At 46.2% G+C, this 17,919-nt stretch overlaps 1 protein-coding gene across 13 annotated transcripts in view; it reads right to left on the bottom strand.

Annotated features, from left to right (window-relative positions):
* Window positions 1-4,430: 4,430 nt before the first annotated feature.
* Window positions 4,431-17,919, bottom strand: part of KCNT1 (potassium sodium-activated channel subfamily T member 1) — a 178,180-nt gene continuing 164,691 nt past the window's right edge. For 9 of the 13 annotated variants that reach the window (XM_073314260.1, XM_073314263.1, XM_073314258.1 and 6 more), the window contains 4 exons: window positions 17,548-17,851; window positions 14,078-14,140; window positions 6,944-7,028; window positions 4,431-6,360 (listed from right to left, as the gene is read on the bottom strand). In XM_073314260.1, the coding sequence (XP_073170361.1) occupies window positions 6,234-6,360; window positions 6,944-7,028; window positions 14,078-14,140; window positions 17,548-17,851 (579 nt within the window). In that variant the 3' untranslated portion in view covers window positions 4,431-6,233. The remainder of the gene's footprint in view (window positions 6,361-6,943; window positions 7,029-14,077; window positions 14,141-17,547; window positions 17,852-17,919) is intronic. The other 4 variants (XM_073314262.1, XM_073314261.1, XM_073314269.1 and 1 more) reach the window with 2 other exon arrangements.

Genomic DNA, 17,919 nt, shown 5'->3' on the forward strand with positions numbered 1-17,919 from the left:
GTGTGGAATGTTGGTGTAGAGGGCTTCTACATCCATAGTGGCCAGGATGGTGTTATCAGGAAGATCACCGATGGATTGAAGTTTCCTCAGGAAGTCAGTGGTGTCTCGAAGGTAGCTGGGAGTGCTGGTAGCGTAAGGCCTGAGGAGGGAGTCTACATAGCCAGACAATCCTGCTGTCAGGGTGCCAATGCCTGAGATGATGGGGCGCCCAGGATTTCCAGGTTTATGGATCTTGGGTAGTAGATAGAATATCCCAGGTCGGGGTTCCAGGGGTGTGTCTGTGCGGATTTGATCTTGTGCTTTTTCAGGAAGTTTCTTGAGCAAATGCTGTAGTTGCTTTTGGTAACTCTCAGTGGGATCATAGGGTAATGGCTTGTAGAAACTCGTGTTGGAGAGCTGCCGAGCAGCCTCTTGTTCATATTCCGACCTATTCATGATGACAACAGCACCTCCTTTGTCAGCCTTTTTGATTATGATGTCAGAGTTGTTTCTGAGGCTGTGGATGGCATTGCGTTCCGCATGGCTGAGGTTATGGGGCAAGTGATGCTGCTTTTCCACAATTTCAGCCCGTGCACGTCGGCGGAAGCACTCTATGTAGAAGTCCAGTCTGCTGTTTCGACCTTCAGGAGGAGTCCATCTAGAATCCCTCTTTCTGTAGTGTTGGCAGGGAGACCTCTGTGGATTAGTATGTTGTTCAGAGGTATTTTGGAAATATTCCTTGAGACGGAGACGTCGAAAATAGGATTCTAGGTCACCACAGAACTGTATCATGTTCGTGGGGGTGGAGGGGCAGAAGGAGAGGCCCCGAGATAGAACAGCTGCTTCTGCTGGGCTGAGAGTATAGTTGGATAGGTTAACAATATTGCTAGGTGGGGTGAGGGAACCATTGCTGTGGCCCCTTGTAGCATGTAGTAGTTTAGAAAGTTTAGTGTCTTTTTTCTTTTGTAGAGAAGCAAAGTGTGCGTTGTAAATGGCTTGTCTAGTTTTAGTAAAATCCAGCCACGAGGAAGTGTCTCTACAACGGAAGCTTAGGTGCCATTGGAACACCTAGATGAAATGGTTTACTGACAATAATACAAAATTATCACAGAGTCAGGAGTGGAAGGCAGAGCTGGAGGAATTGTCTCATCCGTAAGGGAAAAATAGGTTTCTATATTGGTTACCCCATGATTGCAAATGCCCGATATTAGGACTTTTCAGGAAATGAATCATAGGTTAACACTTTACTGATGATTCTGGACTTTGGACACAGATATTGCTGGTTTTGCAGAATTCTCTAAGCACTAAATTGTATTTTTACTGGCTGTTTAAAACTGCAATTTTAAACAACACAAACAACTTCTATTGTGTGTGTGTCAGTGGGAACGACTGGCAGATGTTTGTGAAAATAAACAAAGCTGCTGCATCCATTCATCTTTCAATCCCTGGTCAACCAATCAGTGATGTCCAGTGGAACTTCATGACATTGTCATTGTGCTTTACAGGATTTTCACAAAAATCCCTTATGTTTTAATATACTAATTTAAAAGTATATAAAGTCAACATCTTTGTTAGTCACTTGGCATTCAAATAAACCATTTACACATCAACAGTTTAAAGTGTGCAAAAATAGGTGAAAAATACATTGTTCTGCTATAGAAAGTTCTTTACCATTTAGTCAATGCAATGTTAATAGGAGTTGGCCAGATGGTGCTATACTGACTAGTACTGTAAGGTTATTCTGTACATTCACATCTTTACTGTAGGCAAAAGCTACTTCTACATATAGTTTTACCCGGTTATAAAAGAACTTTGTCTCTGAAGCTCATAACAAAGGTGTTAACATTTTTGGTACCTCAAACGTTGAGGTAGCCTGAACAAAGTCTACTACCGTCAAAGGTTGAGCTTGCAGTTAATCAGTAAATGAGTTAAGGGGAATGACTGGAAAGACCCTTCTCAAACTTAAGGTGATTTTGCTGTTAAGAAGTTGCTATTTAAAATAGGGGAGAGATTTTTAGATAAGAGACTTGTCCCCTAATAAGAGCAAAGACCACAATGAGCATAGAAACAGCATAGACAATAAGCGACGGTGTAGCCACAGCAAGACTAAATTCATACTCATTGTTGCATTATGGCCTTCACAAGACTAAGCTTCAGCGTTATTCAAAAGTGCTCTCGAGCTGTGGCAAAGGAGCATTTAATGCAATTTATGGGGAAACCAAAGGGGAGAGGAGGGAGGTATGTGGATGCGTGTACTGAGGTGGCATTAACCATCTTTGCATCTCCCCTGGGTGAATCTCCCAGCATCCAGGCTAGTTTCTGGGTCAGTTAGAGCAGTTTTAGGGGGAAAACGAAGAACCCGAGAGGTGAATAGCCCGCTTTGCTGAAGCCTCAGCAGCACAGCTGGCCTGGGCTTCCATGGCTGCTGCAAGTGGCCTGCACCATTAAAAATCAGGCCACGTTTACTGAGGTGTCTGAATATGGACATAGGAGACTGACTCTCGGCCCCTAGTCTGCATAAACTCTGTTTTTTTTAATCTTCCTTTTTAAAATTACTAAAGGGCAAGAGCTGGGCTGGGTGTTTGCTCCAGCACTTATTCCATTTTAGTGCTGGGAGAAAGACCACCAGCTACCTTCTGTGTTCCCTGGGCCAGCAGAGGCTGAGCTGTCATCTGTCCAGTTCCCCCGGTGCTAGCCACAGACAAGGTGCAGGTGGCTGCTGGTGTTTTTATGCACCACGTCCTATAGCCCCTGCAGTGAGAGGGGTTAGACGATGTCGTGCTTAAAACAGCTGTAGCTGCCAGGAGCCATTGTTATGGGGCCATGCCCACTGCTGGGAAATGTTGAGCAGAAACAAGGCAGATTGCAGGCACCTCACCAGACTTCACCTGATGGAGAAATGAGGTCCCAGCTTGGCTCTGGCCAGAATTGAGGGTGCGGGGGGCAGAGTGTCATACTACACAGGGGTACTAAGGGGGCAATAAAAGAAGGGTGTAGGGGGGATGTTGAATTTCAGCAGCATCTTTCAATTGGGCCTCTGTGACTATAGCAGTTGGACACTTAGTGAAGGGCAAGATTTGGTGATACTGTAAAAGGAATTAAAATGAATTTACCAAATTGTCTGTGACCAGTTACAGGGTGGAGGGTTGCAAATGTCCAGTTCTGGACTGGACCGCCCTGTTGATAAGGGACCTCCTGGCCGCCGCAGCGAGCGGCTCTGCATGGCTTCCAGAAGTGGCTGGCATGTCTCTCCAGCTCCTAAGTTCAGGGGCAGCCGGGGGGGCTCTATGCGCTGCCCCCCCGCCCCGAGCGTCCGCTCCACAGCTCTTGATGCCAGGGAACCGTGGCCAATGGGAGCTGCAGGGGCAGCACGCAGAGGTCCCCGGCCCGCTATGCGCCTAGGAGCCAGAGGGACGTCACTGCTTCTGGGAGACTCCTGCTATAAGCGCCGCCTAGCACATGCACCCTGAACCCCCCACAATACCCTGCCTCAGCCCTGAGCCCCCTCCTGCACCCAAAATCCCTCCCAGTGCCCAAACCCTCTGCTCCAGCCCTGAACCCCCTCCTGCATGTCCTGGAGCCCCCAGATTTTCTCTTAGGGCCTAGTCCTGTAATGACATGAGCTCACTGGCATAACCTACCTACATGTGTTACTGTTTGTAGACTTGGCCTCTCAGTTATGAAATGAGGCCTATTGACTAAATTGTGGACCAGAGTTGCAAAGAGACTCGGCCGTTGCCTGTCGAGCACTGCGAGGGTCACTTTTAAGCACCTAGGGAAAAAAAATCACTGGGCATCACAAAGGCTGGTTCGAAGCCTTGGCACTCTAGTACAATGACAGGGAAGAGAGAGGCACCTAGAGTGGAGTCCACAAAAGCAGGCACGCTGAGCAGGCGGTTAGTCAATGGAAGAGGGCAATGAGAAGAGTGCCCTAGACCTGCACCCCTCTCAAGGAGGTCAGTGCCTAAATCTGGGTTGCAACGACGTGTCTAGCGCTGCTGGGAAGCCACAGGTGCGAACCCCCTCCTCCAGGCAGAGATGCTGCTACCCCCCCAGATTTAGCCCAATGATTCGTGCCCTCATCCAGGCTGTGGGAGACCCACATTCCTCAGGGTTAATTCCCCCCCTCTGCTTGGTAGGGAGAAAGGATTTGAACATGGATTTTCCACCTGCCTGGGGAGTGTTCTACCCCCTGAGCTATGGGACACGCTCATGTGGGTTTCCCACCGTCTAGCTTGTTAAAGCTTGGTTCACTTGGGATTAAATAAGCATTGGCCCACTGAGCACGCGTGCTTGAGATGCGGGCCTCCCCGCTGAGTGGTGGGAGATCCAAGATCCAGTTCCCTTCCACCAATGACACTAAATAGTTATCCAGCATGGAAGAGCTGCAACCAAAGAGAGAGCTAAAGACACCCCTCTCCCCCCCCTCCACCAATCCCATAGCTCAGTGTCAGAACACACCCCACTCCAAGCCTTGCGCCCCCATCAAGCTGAGGCGGGGATTGAAGCTGTGGGGGGTCTCCCAGCTTAGGTGCGTGTGCTAAGCAATAACGTGGGGGCCAGCAGCACTATGTCCTGTGGCCAGGGAGCCACTCTCCTGGATGCCCTCTGAGCACCTACTAGCTTGGGCGCGGCCCGTGAGCTGAGGGAATGGCTCGCTTCCCCTGGTTTGTGAATAGCGCTGGGGCACAGGCAGCCAGGCCCCCCAGAGTAAGGCAACAGCACCCATGCCCCGAGGCAGAATATTAGGCATGCAGGGTCTTCTACGGTGAAAATTTAGGCACCGAGTGGGTTGAGGCACCAGCTGAGCAGGAGTTTTGTGAGGGCCCAGGGTCACTCTTAGCGCCTACAGTGGCAGTTAGTTCGTGGCCTATGGTCACCAACTGCTTAGGAAAAGCTAGAGTAAAGCATTGTAGCTCAGCCCTAGCACTAATTCCATGGGCCTGCAGTGTTAATTGGCGACAGTGATAGTGACACCCCCGCCCCACCCCCGGTGTGGCTTTAATGAAGTATTTAGAAGAGAGGTGCTGGCCACATTCGATCCAGCTGGCAATAAAGCTGTACTTATCTTCTAGCTAGGTAAGAGACTCTTCAGTTATCCTAAGCTGTGTGTTAATACAGCAGCCTTGTTTGTAAAACTGCATCTTGCCCCCAGGATACTTTAATCCTCAGCTATGTATGGCTAGACTAGGACGGTTGCCAGTTTATATAATAGTACCTGCCAGACAGAGTTGGTATTTAATATGCAGCGAAGTGGCAAAGTCCCAGGGTGGGTGCGAGCCTGAGGGCCCAGCAGCACTAGCCTGTTGAACCAGGGTTTCCATGTAGATATGAACACAGATAAATGGCACAGGGATGGTCCTCCCTTGGCCGTTTATGAGACTTTAAAAGAAACAGTGGATTTGGCACAGCCTTTTGACAGAATGATAAATGTCCTTTGTAATGACTGTGGCATGAAGCCCAGTGCCTAAGGCCAAATCACACACTTCCAGCAGGCCTGTAGCTTAAGGGGTTTCTTGCCCCACCTCAGCAGCTTGCTGGAGCTTCCAAGGGCATGATTTGCTACCGTATCAGAACTGGATATGGCTAATCAAGTGAGTGGTGGCTCAATCACCTCTCTCCCTTCCCCATCTCTCTCTTTCCTCATAATGGAAAACAAGGCAGCAAACGCTGAAGAACATTCGGTAGCCTGCAGTGGGACGGATACCATTGAAAACATAAATAAAAAGGCTGCATGATCATTTTCTCTCTTGCCCTGACACTTCCCTGTCCCACTGGGTACAATGTGCCCTGCAGTGTTTAGGGGTGTTTTTCAGCCCAATCCGTCTCCTCAATCAGGTTTCAGTTGTAGGCTCTGCTCACTTCGGACACCTCTGCCAGTACCGACGAAGCCTGCTTCACTAGTTGCGGTATATATTCTTTTAAAAAAAGTTAAAAACAAATAACTGTATGAATCTTCGAGCCTTTTATTTGGCCAGCTGTCCTTTAACTCCGAGGTTTGAGTAGCTTCCTTTCTAAGCAGCTTGAATCCAGGTTGGGAATGACATTTCCTTAGTGCAGTGCGGAGGAATCTGCCAGGGCATTGGAACCCACTGACAATTAATGTTTACTGGACTTTGTCTTTTAAGTAGTCCACCTGGAATCCATTTTTGTCCCCAAGAAATTCATCCCTTTGGGTAAAGTTTATAGTGAATTCCCTTACAATTCCATGCATTAGCAATATGAGAAGACGACCTGGTCAGTGGCAAGGTTGTTTAGAGCTGCGTTTCATCTCTTGTTTCAGGATTGCATGGTCCAGGGTCCAGCTTGTTACTGCAGCTGCTTTTTCGACTGTGGGAGTCATTGGATACATGCGCTAGAGGGTCAGATCGTATTAAATACCTAGGAGACACACAGAACAAGTCCATTAGGGTTACCTGTACGTGGCAGGCACCTAGCTCACGCGTGACTATCATTTCCAGGCACACAGGCTTTCTTGGGGCAAGCTACACAGGACACTCTGCCCTCAGTTACTCCCACATTAACTCTGTTCCCATCAGTGGAGTTACTCCAGATTTACACCAGTATAAATGAGCAGATGTGACGCAGCGCATCTTCAGGGCAGACTGTGTGTATATCTTGCTACACAATTACAAGTACGATCATGGGAGGGGGGTATAATAGGTTCAGCCTTCCCTGGCGCAGCTGCCGCTGACCAGCCGCTGGACACCTGGGCTGTGGTGGAGGCCCTGCTCTGCCCCTTCCCTGAGGCTCCCGCTGCCTCCCGCTGCCTGGTAAGTCCTCCCCCCAAGCGAGAGGTTCCCGCCGCTCACCACATCCCTCCTCCACGGCAGGGTCCCCAGAGCACGTGAATGACCTGGGTCAGCTAAAATCTCAGCAATATAGCTATTCAGATGACATTTAGCAATTTTCTCCCACAGTTTTACATTGCACTACGAACACTCTGTGTTAAGGTCATACATACACTATATCACTGAGTTCCAGGCGTGTGTCCGGCGGCGGATTAATCAGGACATAGGATAATGTGTTCTGATGGTCATTCATTTCATCTGCAAGGGGTGAAAAATGGAGTCATTATGCACGTGGCTGGAGTGATCACTGGTAACTCTTGGCTGGATTAGACAGGGACCATTTTTTAAATCTCACATGCACCTGAAAATGGGGAACCATAAGGGCTATTGGACATTTCCCAAGTCTTCCCAATGCATTACAATTACAGAAGCAGATGTGCTAAAGAATGTGTGTGAAATGGTGCGCTAAAATCACACTTCCAGCGTGTCTGCCAGGTTAGCCCTATGACAAGTCCTGCTACAACAGTGCTTGGTGGCTCATCTCTCTTTTTGGCTTGGTTTACTTTACCCACTACCAGGCCTTCTTGGTTCATCCAAGCCTGTCTCTAGCTATCCCAATGAAAGCAGCACTTCAAACAATATGTGCAAGACGGGCTCAACCCAGTTTGCTTTTGTACCTGGGTGCCTCCCACCAGACGAGCCAAAGCCTCACTAACATGACAAACAGCACCACAAAAGCAGGTGGGGACAAACAGGATTGTGAGGCGCATCTTGCCTTTGGAGTCTATAATGCATTAGTGTGAAAAAGCATTTGAACTTCAGCTTGTGGTAGCATGTTTTAAAGGAGGAGAGCAGGTTCCCTCCCCCTCTGCATAGACCAGGAGACAGGGGGCTGTAAGGTAGCCAGGCGGAATGGCAAGGCTGGTTTACAAGCAGTGCGCCCTGCGACCACTAACTCCTCAGAGCACCAGTTCTCTCTCTGGCGAATAAGAGCCCCCATCCCTAAAGCCAGGATTTAGCTCATAATTTGTGAGCACCCTAATCTGATAGCTGAAGGGCTCCCCTTCTGATCCTGCTCCTGGAATGGGCTGGGTCATGGACCACAGCTGAGCAGTCACTTACTGGCATGGCTGCATTTGAGCTGGGAAGGGGGCGGTCATTCCCAATTCGCTTAGATGTACCCGCGCTAGCTCTGCTTGACCTAGCATGCTAAAAATAGCAGGGTAGCACAAAGGGCCGGTTGTGAGAGCTGCTCAAGTATGTACCTGCCTGGACCATATTCAGCCTGCTAGTCCAAGCTGCCAACCATGCAGACCTGAAAACAAAGAGCTGTGTTTCTCAAACGCTTGGTTCTTTCACCAACAGAAGTTGGTCCAATAAAAGATATTACCTCACCCATTTTCTCTCTTATAGAGTTTCCTGACAACCGCACACCCAGCCTGTCTGGGGCCTCCTTTTCCCCAGGATCCTATGGTCACACTCCAGAGCATGCTGTCCCTCACACACTCCACACAACCCCTACCATCGGTGATCCTTACGCCAAAGCCTCTTGTCTGTCCCCATGAATGAAACGAACATCTTCCAAGACTATAGGTGTTCACCAGAGCAAGGCCCTACGCTTGCCTCATTCGTTCCCCTGGACATTGGGGCTGGCTCCTGTACTTTCAACCATCACTTTTTCAAAGCGCCAGGCTGCTTGAGCACTTGCGAGCAACTGAAACCACTTGATGGCAGCCACCCAGCCCAGGTATTTCAGTGCTGGACAATTTTTAGTGTCTATCTCAGACCATAAGGCATCACTAAGAAAAGTAAAGAACTGGCTATGATGAAGTGGGAATGTTCTTAATGTTTTCTCTGAATACTGTGTGGGTGCCTCAGTTTCCCCTATGCAGTTCTTAAGTATCTAAGTGGTGGGATAAGGGTGTGTGATTGTTGCAGAGTCCTAGAGGGCCAGTGTGATGCTGTCTGCACAGAGAATGGCTGACACCCTGTCTCCTGGCAACTGATGGCCTGGGCCCCTCCTCTGCAAAGGTGCCAACTGAAGGTGTTGGAGAACAAAGAGATCAGGTGGAAAGAGACAAAGGCCAGAGGAGGGGCGGGAAAGTTTCAGTTTGGAGCTGGCTGGGAAAATGGGGGGCAGGGAGGCCAGAGCCCCATCTGGGCCTTCCTCCAAGACCGAGAAGTCCTGTTCTCTGTACCTACAAGCTCTGTGTTAGACCATGTTCCTGTTGTCTAATAAACCTTCTGTTTTACTGGCTGGCTGAGAGTCACGTCTGACTGCGGAGGTGGGGGGCAGGACCCACTGGCTTCCCCAGGAGCCTCGCCTGGGCGGACTCGCTGTGGGAAGCGCAAGGTGGGGCAGGGGATGCTGAATGCTCCAAGGTCAGACCCAGGAAGGTCGAAGCTGTGTGAGCTTCTTGCCCTGGAGACAGTCTGCTCACAGAGAGGAGGCTCCCCCAGGGTCCTGCCTGGCTTCCTAGGGAGTATTTCCAGAGCAGCGCCCGGGGACTCCGTGACACGGGTCTTACCTTGTTTTAATGCAAAAGGAAAAGTAACGTTACTCTTAGTGCACTCTGTGCATCTCACGCACTCCAAAACGCTCTCCAATGCAACTATAATACCCCTCGGCTGTAGGATTTTTACCACATTCTCAGGTTTCCCCTTGTTTGTTATTTTAATCCAGTGGCAGGATTTATTTACATGATTATTTTTTTATTCTACCCAAAGAAAACTCATTGTCCTTTTAGAGCATATGGGACTGTAGCAAAGTTAGGTCCTTAATGATGACAGAATTCAGTAGCAAGGCTTTGAGTTACTAGCAAGTTCATCAGGAAATATTCATAGCCATCAACACATGCATATCATAAATTATCTTGTAAAACATAATACTCCATAGAACTAGCCTCATCGATGCCGACAGCAAGATAAGTGCGTGGGTATATTTATTTGCATGGTCTATTTACATCATGTTCATGTTGCACAGCGTAAATATCAGTGTTCTAAATGGTAGCTCCAGCTTGTTTTTAAAGTAACTGAGCAACAAGATCTTGAGTGAAACGAATGCAAGTACATCTCTTCAGCACTCAAGAAAATTATGCTCATAAACGTGTAGCTCCATATGCGTAAATGGGTTTGGGGGCTGTCAAACAACTAACATTTGTCACACAGTCACTGACAAGATGCGTGACGTACAGGGTGGAAAAAGGGATGACAAGTTAATAGAGAGGGAAGTCAAGGGCAGAGTAATGACAGAGACAGTCACATGAAATCACTATAAGGCTTTTCACTGGCCCTTCATCTCTAATATTAGTCTGAAATACTCCATCAGCACAGAAAACCATCTACTGTGCTTATTAGACTTTTGCACAATTTTTGAAATCGTAGTCAAGGTTTTATCTTAGAGAGAATGTTCACTGGTGCCACAGTCTTCTTGGATTGCAATAGCAGACCTTGCCTAGACAGAAGTTATCTCATGCATTTGTTTTCTTCACTTTACTCTTTCTTCTTCTATGCCTGAATCTCCCTACCACCACCCCAGTCTTTTCAATTCTTGTTACATCTCCCTTGGTTTTGATTATTACAATATAATTGATTGTTCCTTTAAAATGTGTTCTCCAGTGGGACTCCAGAAAATACTTTATAAACCAGTTTTTCAGGAAACAGGCCAAGACTTCTATGAGAGCAAGTCAAACAAAATATGAAATAGATTTGCCTGAGCAAAACGGCCAAATGCATGTGCAAAGATGTATGACCACAACGGACAGCAGATGTTTGATTTACAGGGCAGATGTGCCACCTGAATTTACGCACACATAAATACGCTCACAGCAGCTTGTGCACATCTGGTCAGCACAGAAGCATTGCTCAGAATTGCATGTACAAATAGTACGCAATTGTCCTCTCCTGGGATGCTGGGCAAAGTGATGTTGCAGAGTCGGCACCATTGATGCCCTGTGTATGGATGTAATGATAGACTTTCCAGTTACCAATAATCATTGCATCAGTGGCCTCCAGATGGGTACGTGTGTACAGCCCATGGCGCTTGAGGCTAATGGAAATCAGCTAAGCCATAACATTCATGCATTCTCTGCTACTGTGCAGAGCTTTGTGAAAACGAATATCTAGAACAGAGATTGATCTATAAACTGGTTGTAATGACTACACAGGCTAGCTATTCCTATGGCATCACTAATAGCTTGTTTTAAAGACCCTAAGCCACGTAAACACTATGCTGTGCTACAGGCAAAGAGGTCCTTTCACTCCCTCTGCATGAGAGATGGAGACATTGAAACCTCAGCGGTTGAAGGGTTTAATGACGCCCCGCACTGTAGTCCTCCTTCCTGAACCTTCTCATTCATCCCCCCATTCAGAAACAGACCCACGCAACCTGCCTGCCACCCCATCTCCTTCAGGGCTGTCAAGGTCTCCTTACAATGAAAATCCAGGAGCATGTTGGAGCTCCACGTTTCTGCTGGATCTGGGGCTGTGTTGTCTTTTTAACACCTCATACTCCAGGCAATTTGGGAGAAACAACCAGCCTTGAAAATGGCTACAATAGCCACCAGGAGCAGAAAACGGTTGTGCTTTTATTTCCACAGCTTGTGAACAGAGGAGTCTCTGAGGACCCAAAGACAGTTGAGATCTGGACAAAGGGTATTACTTAAAATGGGAGTCTAACACAGGGCCCCATCAGTGGTCCCCCTATTAGTCCCCTCTCTGCCCCTAGGCACACAGACAGCAATAGCCAGGAGCAACTTTCTTTCATCTTCAGCTGGTCAAGAGCCAGCATCCATTCCTCTCAGGTGCATCACAGCTACCTATGCCTCTTAGTTCCAGGGTGGAGCAAAACACCTTGGCTAAGATTAACCTGGAAGGCCACACCTTCAGCTAGCGCACTACACACGGCCACGATGCATAATACAAGTGGGCACCTTTTCAATAGCAGGTCACGCTGTAGTTTCACTGTCTACATTGGCTGCCAATTCACTTTTGCATGGATGAATTCCTGTAAAGCCCTAAGTAACCTACCCTAGTCTGGTCTCCAGCTCTCTGCTCCCCTCTGCCTCAGCATGTCTCCGCTCAGAAGTAACTCTTCAGCTATCTGTCCTGAGGGCAGAGTCAGTGAATGCCAAAGCGCATTCTCAGGAGCAGGTCCCCACCTCTGGGATTCAATTCCACATCATTCCCTCTTTGGGTTTCCCACTAATTGCTGGCCTTGGGGTCTGCTGACTATCTCCATGGTGATGAAGGAAGACGGATCAGTTGCTATGGAGGACTGTGAATCATGCACTCCTTTTTGGGAAGGAACCATTTGTTTGGTACCATTCTAACCTATTTCCAGAATACCACAGCGCTGAGCAACTGATCAATATTTATAGCGTCAGACAGTTTGGTTTTAGCTGATCACATCCAAATGCTTAGCCTTACAGTGAAACGGGAGCAGAAGCATAGTAATGCCATGAGAGCAGGGCGAGAGACATTTAAAACTTCTTACAGCTTGGTCATTACGAATGCACAGTTTGCCATATGACTGGGGAAGGAATGGGCATACCTTTGGTTGAGGCAGGTTCTCCTGCTCCATGGAAGCCGTTTTTCCTAGCAAAACCATGCATTAGACCAAAACACTACTAACCCACCAAGTATATTGCCATATCGTCTTCTCTGGATCAGAGACTCTGTTGTGCTCATCTTGCAGATATATGCTCGCTAGAACAATTTAGAGAGTGTCCAGATATAAACTTGGTCTTCTGACTAAAAACCTATAAGCTTGTAGATAAATATGGAATTCAGATTGGCTGAAGAGCCAAAAAATAATATTAGCATTAACAAATTTTCTGTAGGTATATTTTTAATTTCTCCTGGCTTATCAGGTTATAAGTTGAATTCATAATGCTCTGACCATCGAGGAAGCTACACCTTTACGGGGTAATAAATCAAAGGAGCTTCAGGCAAAAAAATGTCACTGAGACATGGATTAACAAATATGGATGGACTAGCTGGCAATATACTGTAACTGAGTGGGACTTCCATGAAACCACATTTGGGGCCATTTCTCTAAAGAAGCACACAATTTATAGGGAAATGCCAACTTTTCACCTTAAGTGTTGCCTAACGAAGGCCTGAAATTCAAATAGGTAAATTTTTTTTGCTCATCTTTGGGTTTGATTTAAAAGGGCCTTGGCAAAGGATTGATACATAAAGATTTGCTTTATATTTTGTTTTGCTGTAGCCATCAAAATCATATGAACTTTGATGACTGTAATCTGTAGTTAAAATCCCTTCCCACAGGTACCTCTCCTTAAATGCTTAAGCTTCTTTCAGCATGGCCTGTTTTCTACAAAGCTACACAGCATGGGCATGCTTCAGTCAGGAACTGAGTTACTGTTTAACCCAGTATGAAATTCAGCTCCCACTGAGAGATTTGAGTCAGGGGGTAATTGCAAATAAATCCCGTTGGGCTGGAATAAGACTGTCCTCTTGGAGACTAAACAAGGTGCTCAGATGACTAGGTAAAATGTGGGTGCTAACAGAATTTGGTCCTTGCTCCTTTGAGTCAAGTCAAGCATCCACAGATGACTTGGGGCTAACCGTTACGAACACCTGAATGGTTTTGGTTACACTTTGAGCTTCTCCTAGGGGAGTTTTGAAATAAAATAGCAACAAAACCTAGTAGAAAACAGTTCTTAAAAGAAATGATATAAGGCTATTAAATTTTGATCCTGGTACACATATTTTAAAAGAAGATAATGAAATATTTGCATTTCTATAGTGCCGTTCATTGGACGGCCCCAAAGTGCTTTGTAAACTGTCTCAGACTCAATCTTTCTGGCATCTGGAGAAGCGTACAAGTCTGGGGGCTAGTTAAATCCAACACTGAGGCCCATATTCCATAGCTTCAAGTGAGGTCGCAGTTTATCCCCAACCTGTTTTATTCTGCCAAGGGAAAAAAAAAATCTGGGTCCCAAATTCCCAATGGTTTCAACAGACATAAATCGAGTTGCAGTGGCTCACTTTGGAAGGAGGGCTTTTTAAAGAGGCAATTAACAGCTGTAATTTCCTTGAACATTTTCAACAAACAGCAAACAGTCACTGAATTTTGTCTCTCTGTGAGTTTATTGGATCTTCCATTTGTGGTGCAGATAAGAATGGTCCTTTTCCAATCCTCTCCCACAAATAAGTGCTAAAAAAAGACTCAAAATCCGTCTAAGGTGAAAACTGGCAAGAGGGTGTGGGTTAGACTTAATTGGCATGATCTTGTTATGCTGGGTGCAGTGAGTCAAGCTGGACTCCCAGCGAAAAAGAATTACCTTGCAAATATCCAAGGTTTACCCGATTCATCACATCACTGGCTGTTAAATTTGCTACATCCTCTACAGAACATACAGAGAAAAGGTACAGACATAAACAAAAAGAGAAAGAGAAAGAGAGAGAGAGAGAGAGAGAGATCAGCAAGCAGTGATTTGGCAAGTATTAGAGATGAGCTCCTGAGCTTTCATGAAAAAATGGGAAAAAAAAAAATAAAGGAAAGGGAAAAGAAGGCAGATCAATGCATTCTGTCTGTGAGGTCATGGATATTCAAACACCAACAGGTGACATGCTGTGATAATGTATTCAGAGCACTGTACCAAACATGACTGGTCCACTGACACATCACTGGGTCCAAAGGAGCCTTCGACTTCACAACATGTCAGCAGCACATTTCCGCCTCCTCCTCCTTTGTTCCTCTCCAGGTCTTCTAAACATCTAATTTAACAGCTCCCCACTCTCCTCAAGCCTGGAAATGTAGCATTCCAGCTGAACAAGACGGAGAGTCCAGCGGGGCCTAGGTGTTGCAGAGAGCTCTAAACATGGACCCATCCTGCAAACCATGTACGCTGCAGTATCTATATAGTCTAGGATAAGCAGGGTATCAAACTTCAGAAGTTAGCTCTAGTCCCCACCATCCAAAATATCACATCCAATTATTTGGATTTCATTTACACTCTGGGGTGCAGCATCCCACCTTGAGCTGTTATGAGTCTAATGGCTCCCACTGTGTGAGGATCTAGTTTCCCTTCCAGTTTACAAGTATTCACCCACCTGGACATTTGGCTGCACTTCAGAATGAATCTCCAGCGAATGCTAGAGGGTTGTGCAAGCCCATAGGAGCAAGCTGTAGAAATTCACAAGTTCGTAAAAACCCTAGACCTAAGAAAAGGCAGATGTACAAGTGACAACTACCTTCAGTCACTCTGACCTGTGTGACCAGCTCTTGGATAGCCTGTATTTCAAAGTCATTCTGGCCTTTGGTAACTTTACTGGAACAATCTTTCCATTAGGACATATAACTTTCCTGCTTGTCTAATATTAAAAGAAAACATGTTCTCTTGGTTCTCTTATTCTACTACTTGACACACTCTCTTGCTTCCCCTCAGATAATATCCCAGGGCATTATTATACTAAATCCATGTCAGTAAATCTGGATCTGCCTTGAAGGCTCCAGAGCTTACAATGGCCAACAACTGGTGATCATCTACCACAGTAATTCTTTGAGCATTTGCATGTGAAGAGGGGTGGAAACGCCAACATCTATGCTGCAGACTTTGAGCCCTGGCTGAGGGAGGGCTGCTAGTTCAACAGAACAAGCAGCAGAAAGTCTTGGGATATTAACTGTGGGGGAACAGCAGATTGAGAAGAATGTAATGAGGCAATCCTTCAAACCTATCATGCTAAAATGGGAATCTTTGCATTGATTTCATTGGATATTGGATTAGATTCTTCATTATCCGTCTCTCTGCCGCTCTTTAAGGAAACAAACTTGCTGGAGAATGGACGTCGCTCCTAGTTCTAATTCTGGGCTGTCGAGGCTCAGTGATGATCCATAGTGCTGGCATGTTGCCAGTGAGATACTAACTTGGACATCGTTAATCTCTCTTACTGCAAACTCTCCACTCACATACCTCTGTTTCCCATAGACACAATGGCACACAAGCAGATATCCTGCTGTGAGATCTTGTACGCAAGTAAACCAATTGGCAAGGGGATGCCTGCTCCAGTAGACTCTAAATTCAGGTATGGTAGCACTTTGAGTGACAAGGCGTGAAGATGACGACACTGCTGTCTCTGTAGCCACTTGGTTGTTCAACACAATGTCACTACACAGTCACGCAGATGTAGCGGTTTGTCTCCGTGTTTCTCGTAGCACTCTGATTCAGACGATCATAATAATAATATTGTTTGTGCTTGGTGATCACTCAGACTTTACTCTGTAAGGCTCTGACTCTACCAATGATTTCAGCGACGCTCTGCACACAGGCTCAGAATGTGCCAAGTTACAGGACTGGAGCCTAAAGAGCCATCCCCTCTCCTCTTCTTGATTTGATTAGCTACCATGGAAGTGAAATGAACTCATTGTGCCATTGGAACATTGTCCAAAAGCAGGGAGCAGAAGGAGAGAAGGGAGAAATGCTCCACAATTCCACATCCAACCGTAGAACTTCCCAGCTCGTGAAGGGTCCCTCAGAACAATACCTTCTACCTTAACTAGGCTTGTGGAAGTGGCTGGTGCATTGGGCAAATCTTTGTTTCCCTTCAAAGCCCCCACCCCAATTTTTTAAAATTTATTTTTAAGTTCTTTTCCCTCTCTTCCACATGTCTGAAAAGTTGCAATGATGCAAACAACAGAGACCAGAAATCTAAAATCCCTCCCGAAATGTATTGCCAGGCTCACGCCAGCTCCACAATCCCACTGTGCACAACGGTCCTGGCCCAAAGGCTCCAGTTACCCGCTCTTGGTTTGCATTATTTTGTATGAGACTGGAGCTATCTCCTGAACATGAAGGGTAGAAGCTTTTGTAGCATGGAGGCAAACAGGCTGTAGCACAGGATGGCTTAAAAGAAAAACAAACAAGCAAACAAGCACGCCATGGGCTAAAGATTTCATCATAACCAAGGGACAGATTATTGTCCAAAAATGGTGAGACACGCTTTTGGGTTAACTGCCAATTAAAATACTTTAGAAGAAATAATCATTGCACTGAGAGATTCTTACATTATGCCATAGTGTTATATCATACAGTACTTGCTTTACTGAGAGTTATGAGATAATTAAAGAATTATTAAGTTATACACACATTGAAGTGAACCACTCAGCTCTATAGCTACAGAAAAAAAATTCTAGGAGAGAATTTGCTGAAGGATTAAAAAAATATAATGATGGGATATTGCGCCAGCCTGAGCTCTTTTCTTCCCTGCTTTGCTAAGGGGATAGAATTCTTAGACAATAGCATTAGCAACTATTACAAATGGATATTTTGGCCAGCTTGATGATAGAGTGGGGGCCAATATTTTCAACCTTTCCTTAGCCAGTCATCAATTTTACAGGCACAAATAATAAATGAGTGAAATTTTGCACTTGTAATTTAGGTCATTTAGACATTTATTTCCCTTGTTATACCTGGTATTTAGATATTTATTGCACCTGCAAATAATTACAGATGTGCGCACAGCTATTTGTGACTGCTGAAATAAAGGCCAGTGTCTGAAAACAAGTCCCTTTCCGTCTCAGTGCTGTGGGATTTATAAGGCAAGAGGACTGAAGGTTGATGGGAATGCCAAGTTTGAATGTACTATCCAGAGCTATGAACAAGCTAGAGGATCAGGCTTCATTTTGGAATTATTTTATACCCTGGACGTGTCTGGTTTGGTTCGGATAGATGGTAAGTTACATGATCAGCATGTGAATGGGGCGCAATGCTGGTAAAGCCATTAACTGTAAGCAAGAACGAAACCTACTTACCATATCCAGTTGTAGGTAAACCCAGATGTTTCATTCGGTTTTTGACAAGCTCTGAAAGCTCTTGCCTCTCCGACCTCCTGTACAGACTCAACCTCTGCTGGCTGATCCACTCCGCTGTTTTGCTTGTGTGCTTGTTTCCTTTCCTACTCAGCCTGCGTGCCCACTGCATGCTTTTACGCCGTAGCAAGGGGTGCTCAGACTGGTCACTCGAGCAGGAGTTCCTGTGATGGCTTGTCTTGATGTTCCAGTGTTCCTTGACATCTTTTGTATCCTCGCAATCCTCGACATTGATTGAGATCTGCGACTGGAAGTCCCAGCAGTACATAAGGGGATGCACTAAATACCTTCCCGTTGAAAACACACTAAACACCT

The sequence above is a fragment of the Lepidochelys kempii genome, chromosome 16, assembly GCF_965140265.1.
Source record: "Lepidochelys kempii isolate rLepKem1 chromosome 16, rLepKem1.hap2, whole genome shotgun sequence".
Lineage (NCBI taxonomy): Eukaryota > Metazoa > Chordata > Testudines > Cheloniidae > Lepidochelys > Lepidochelys kempii.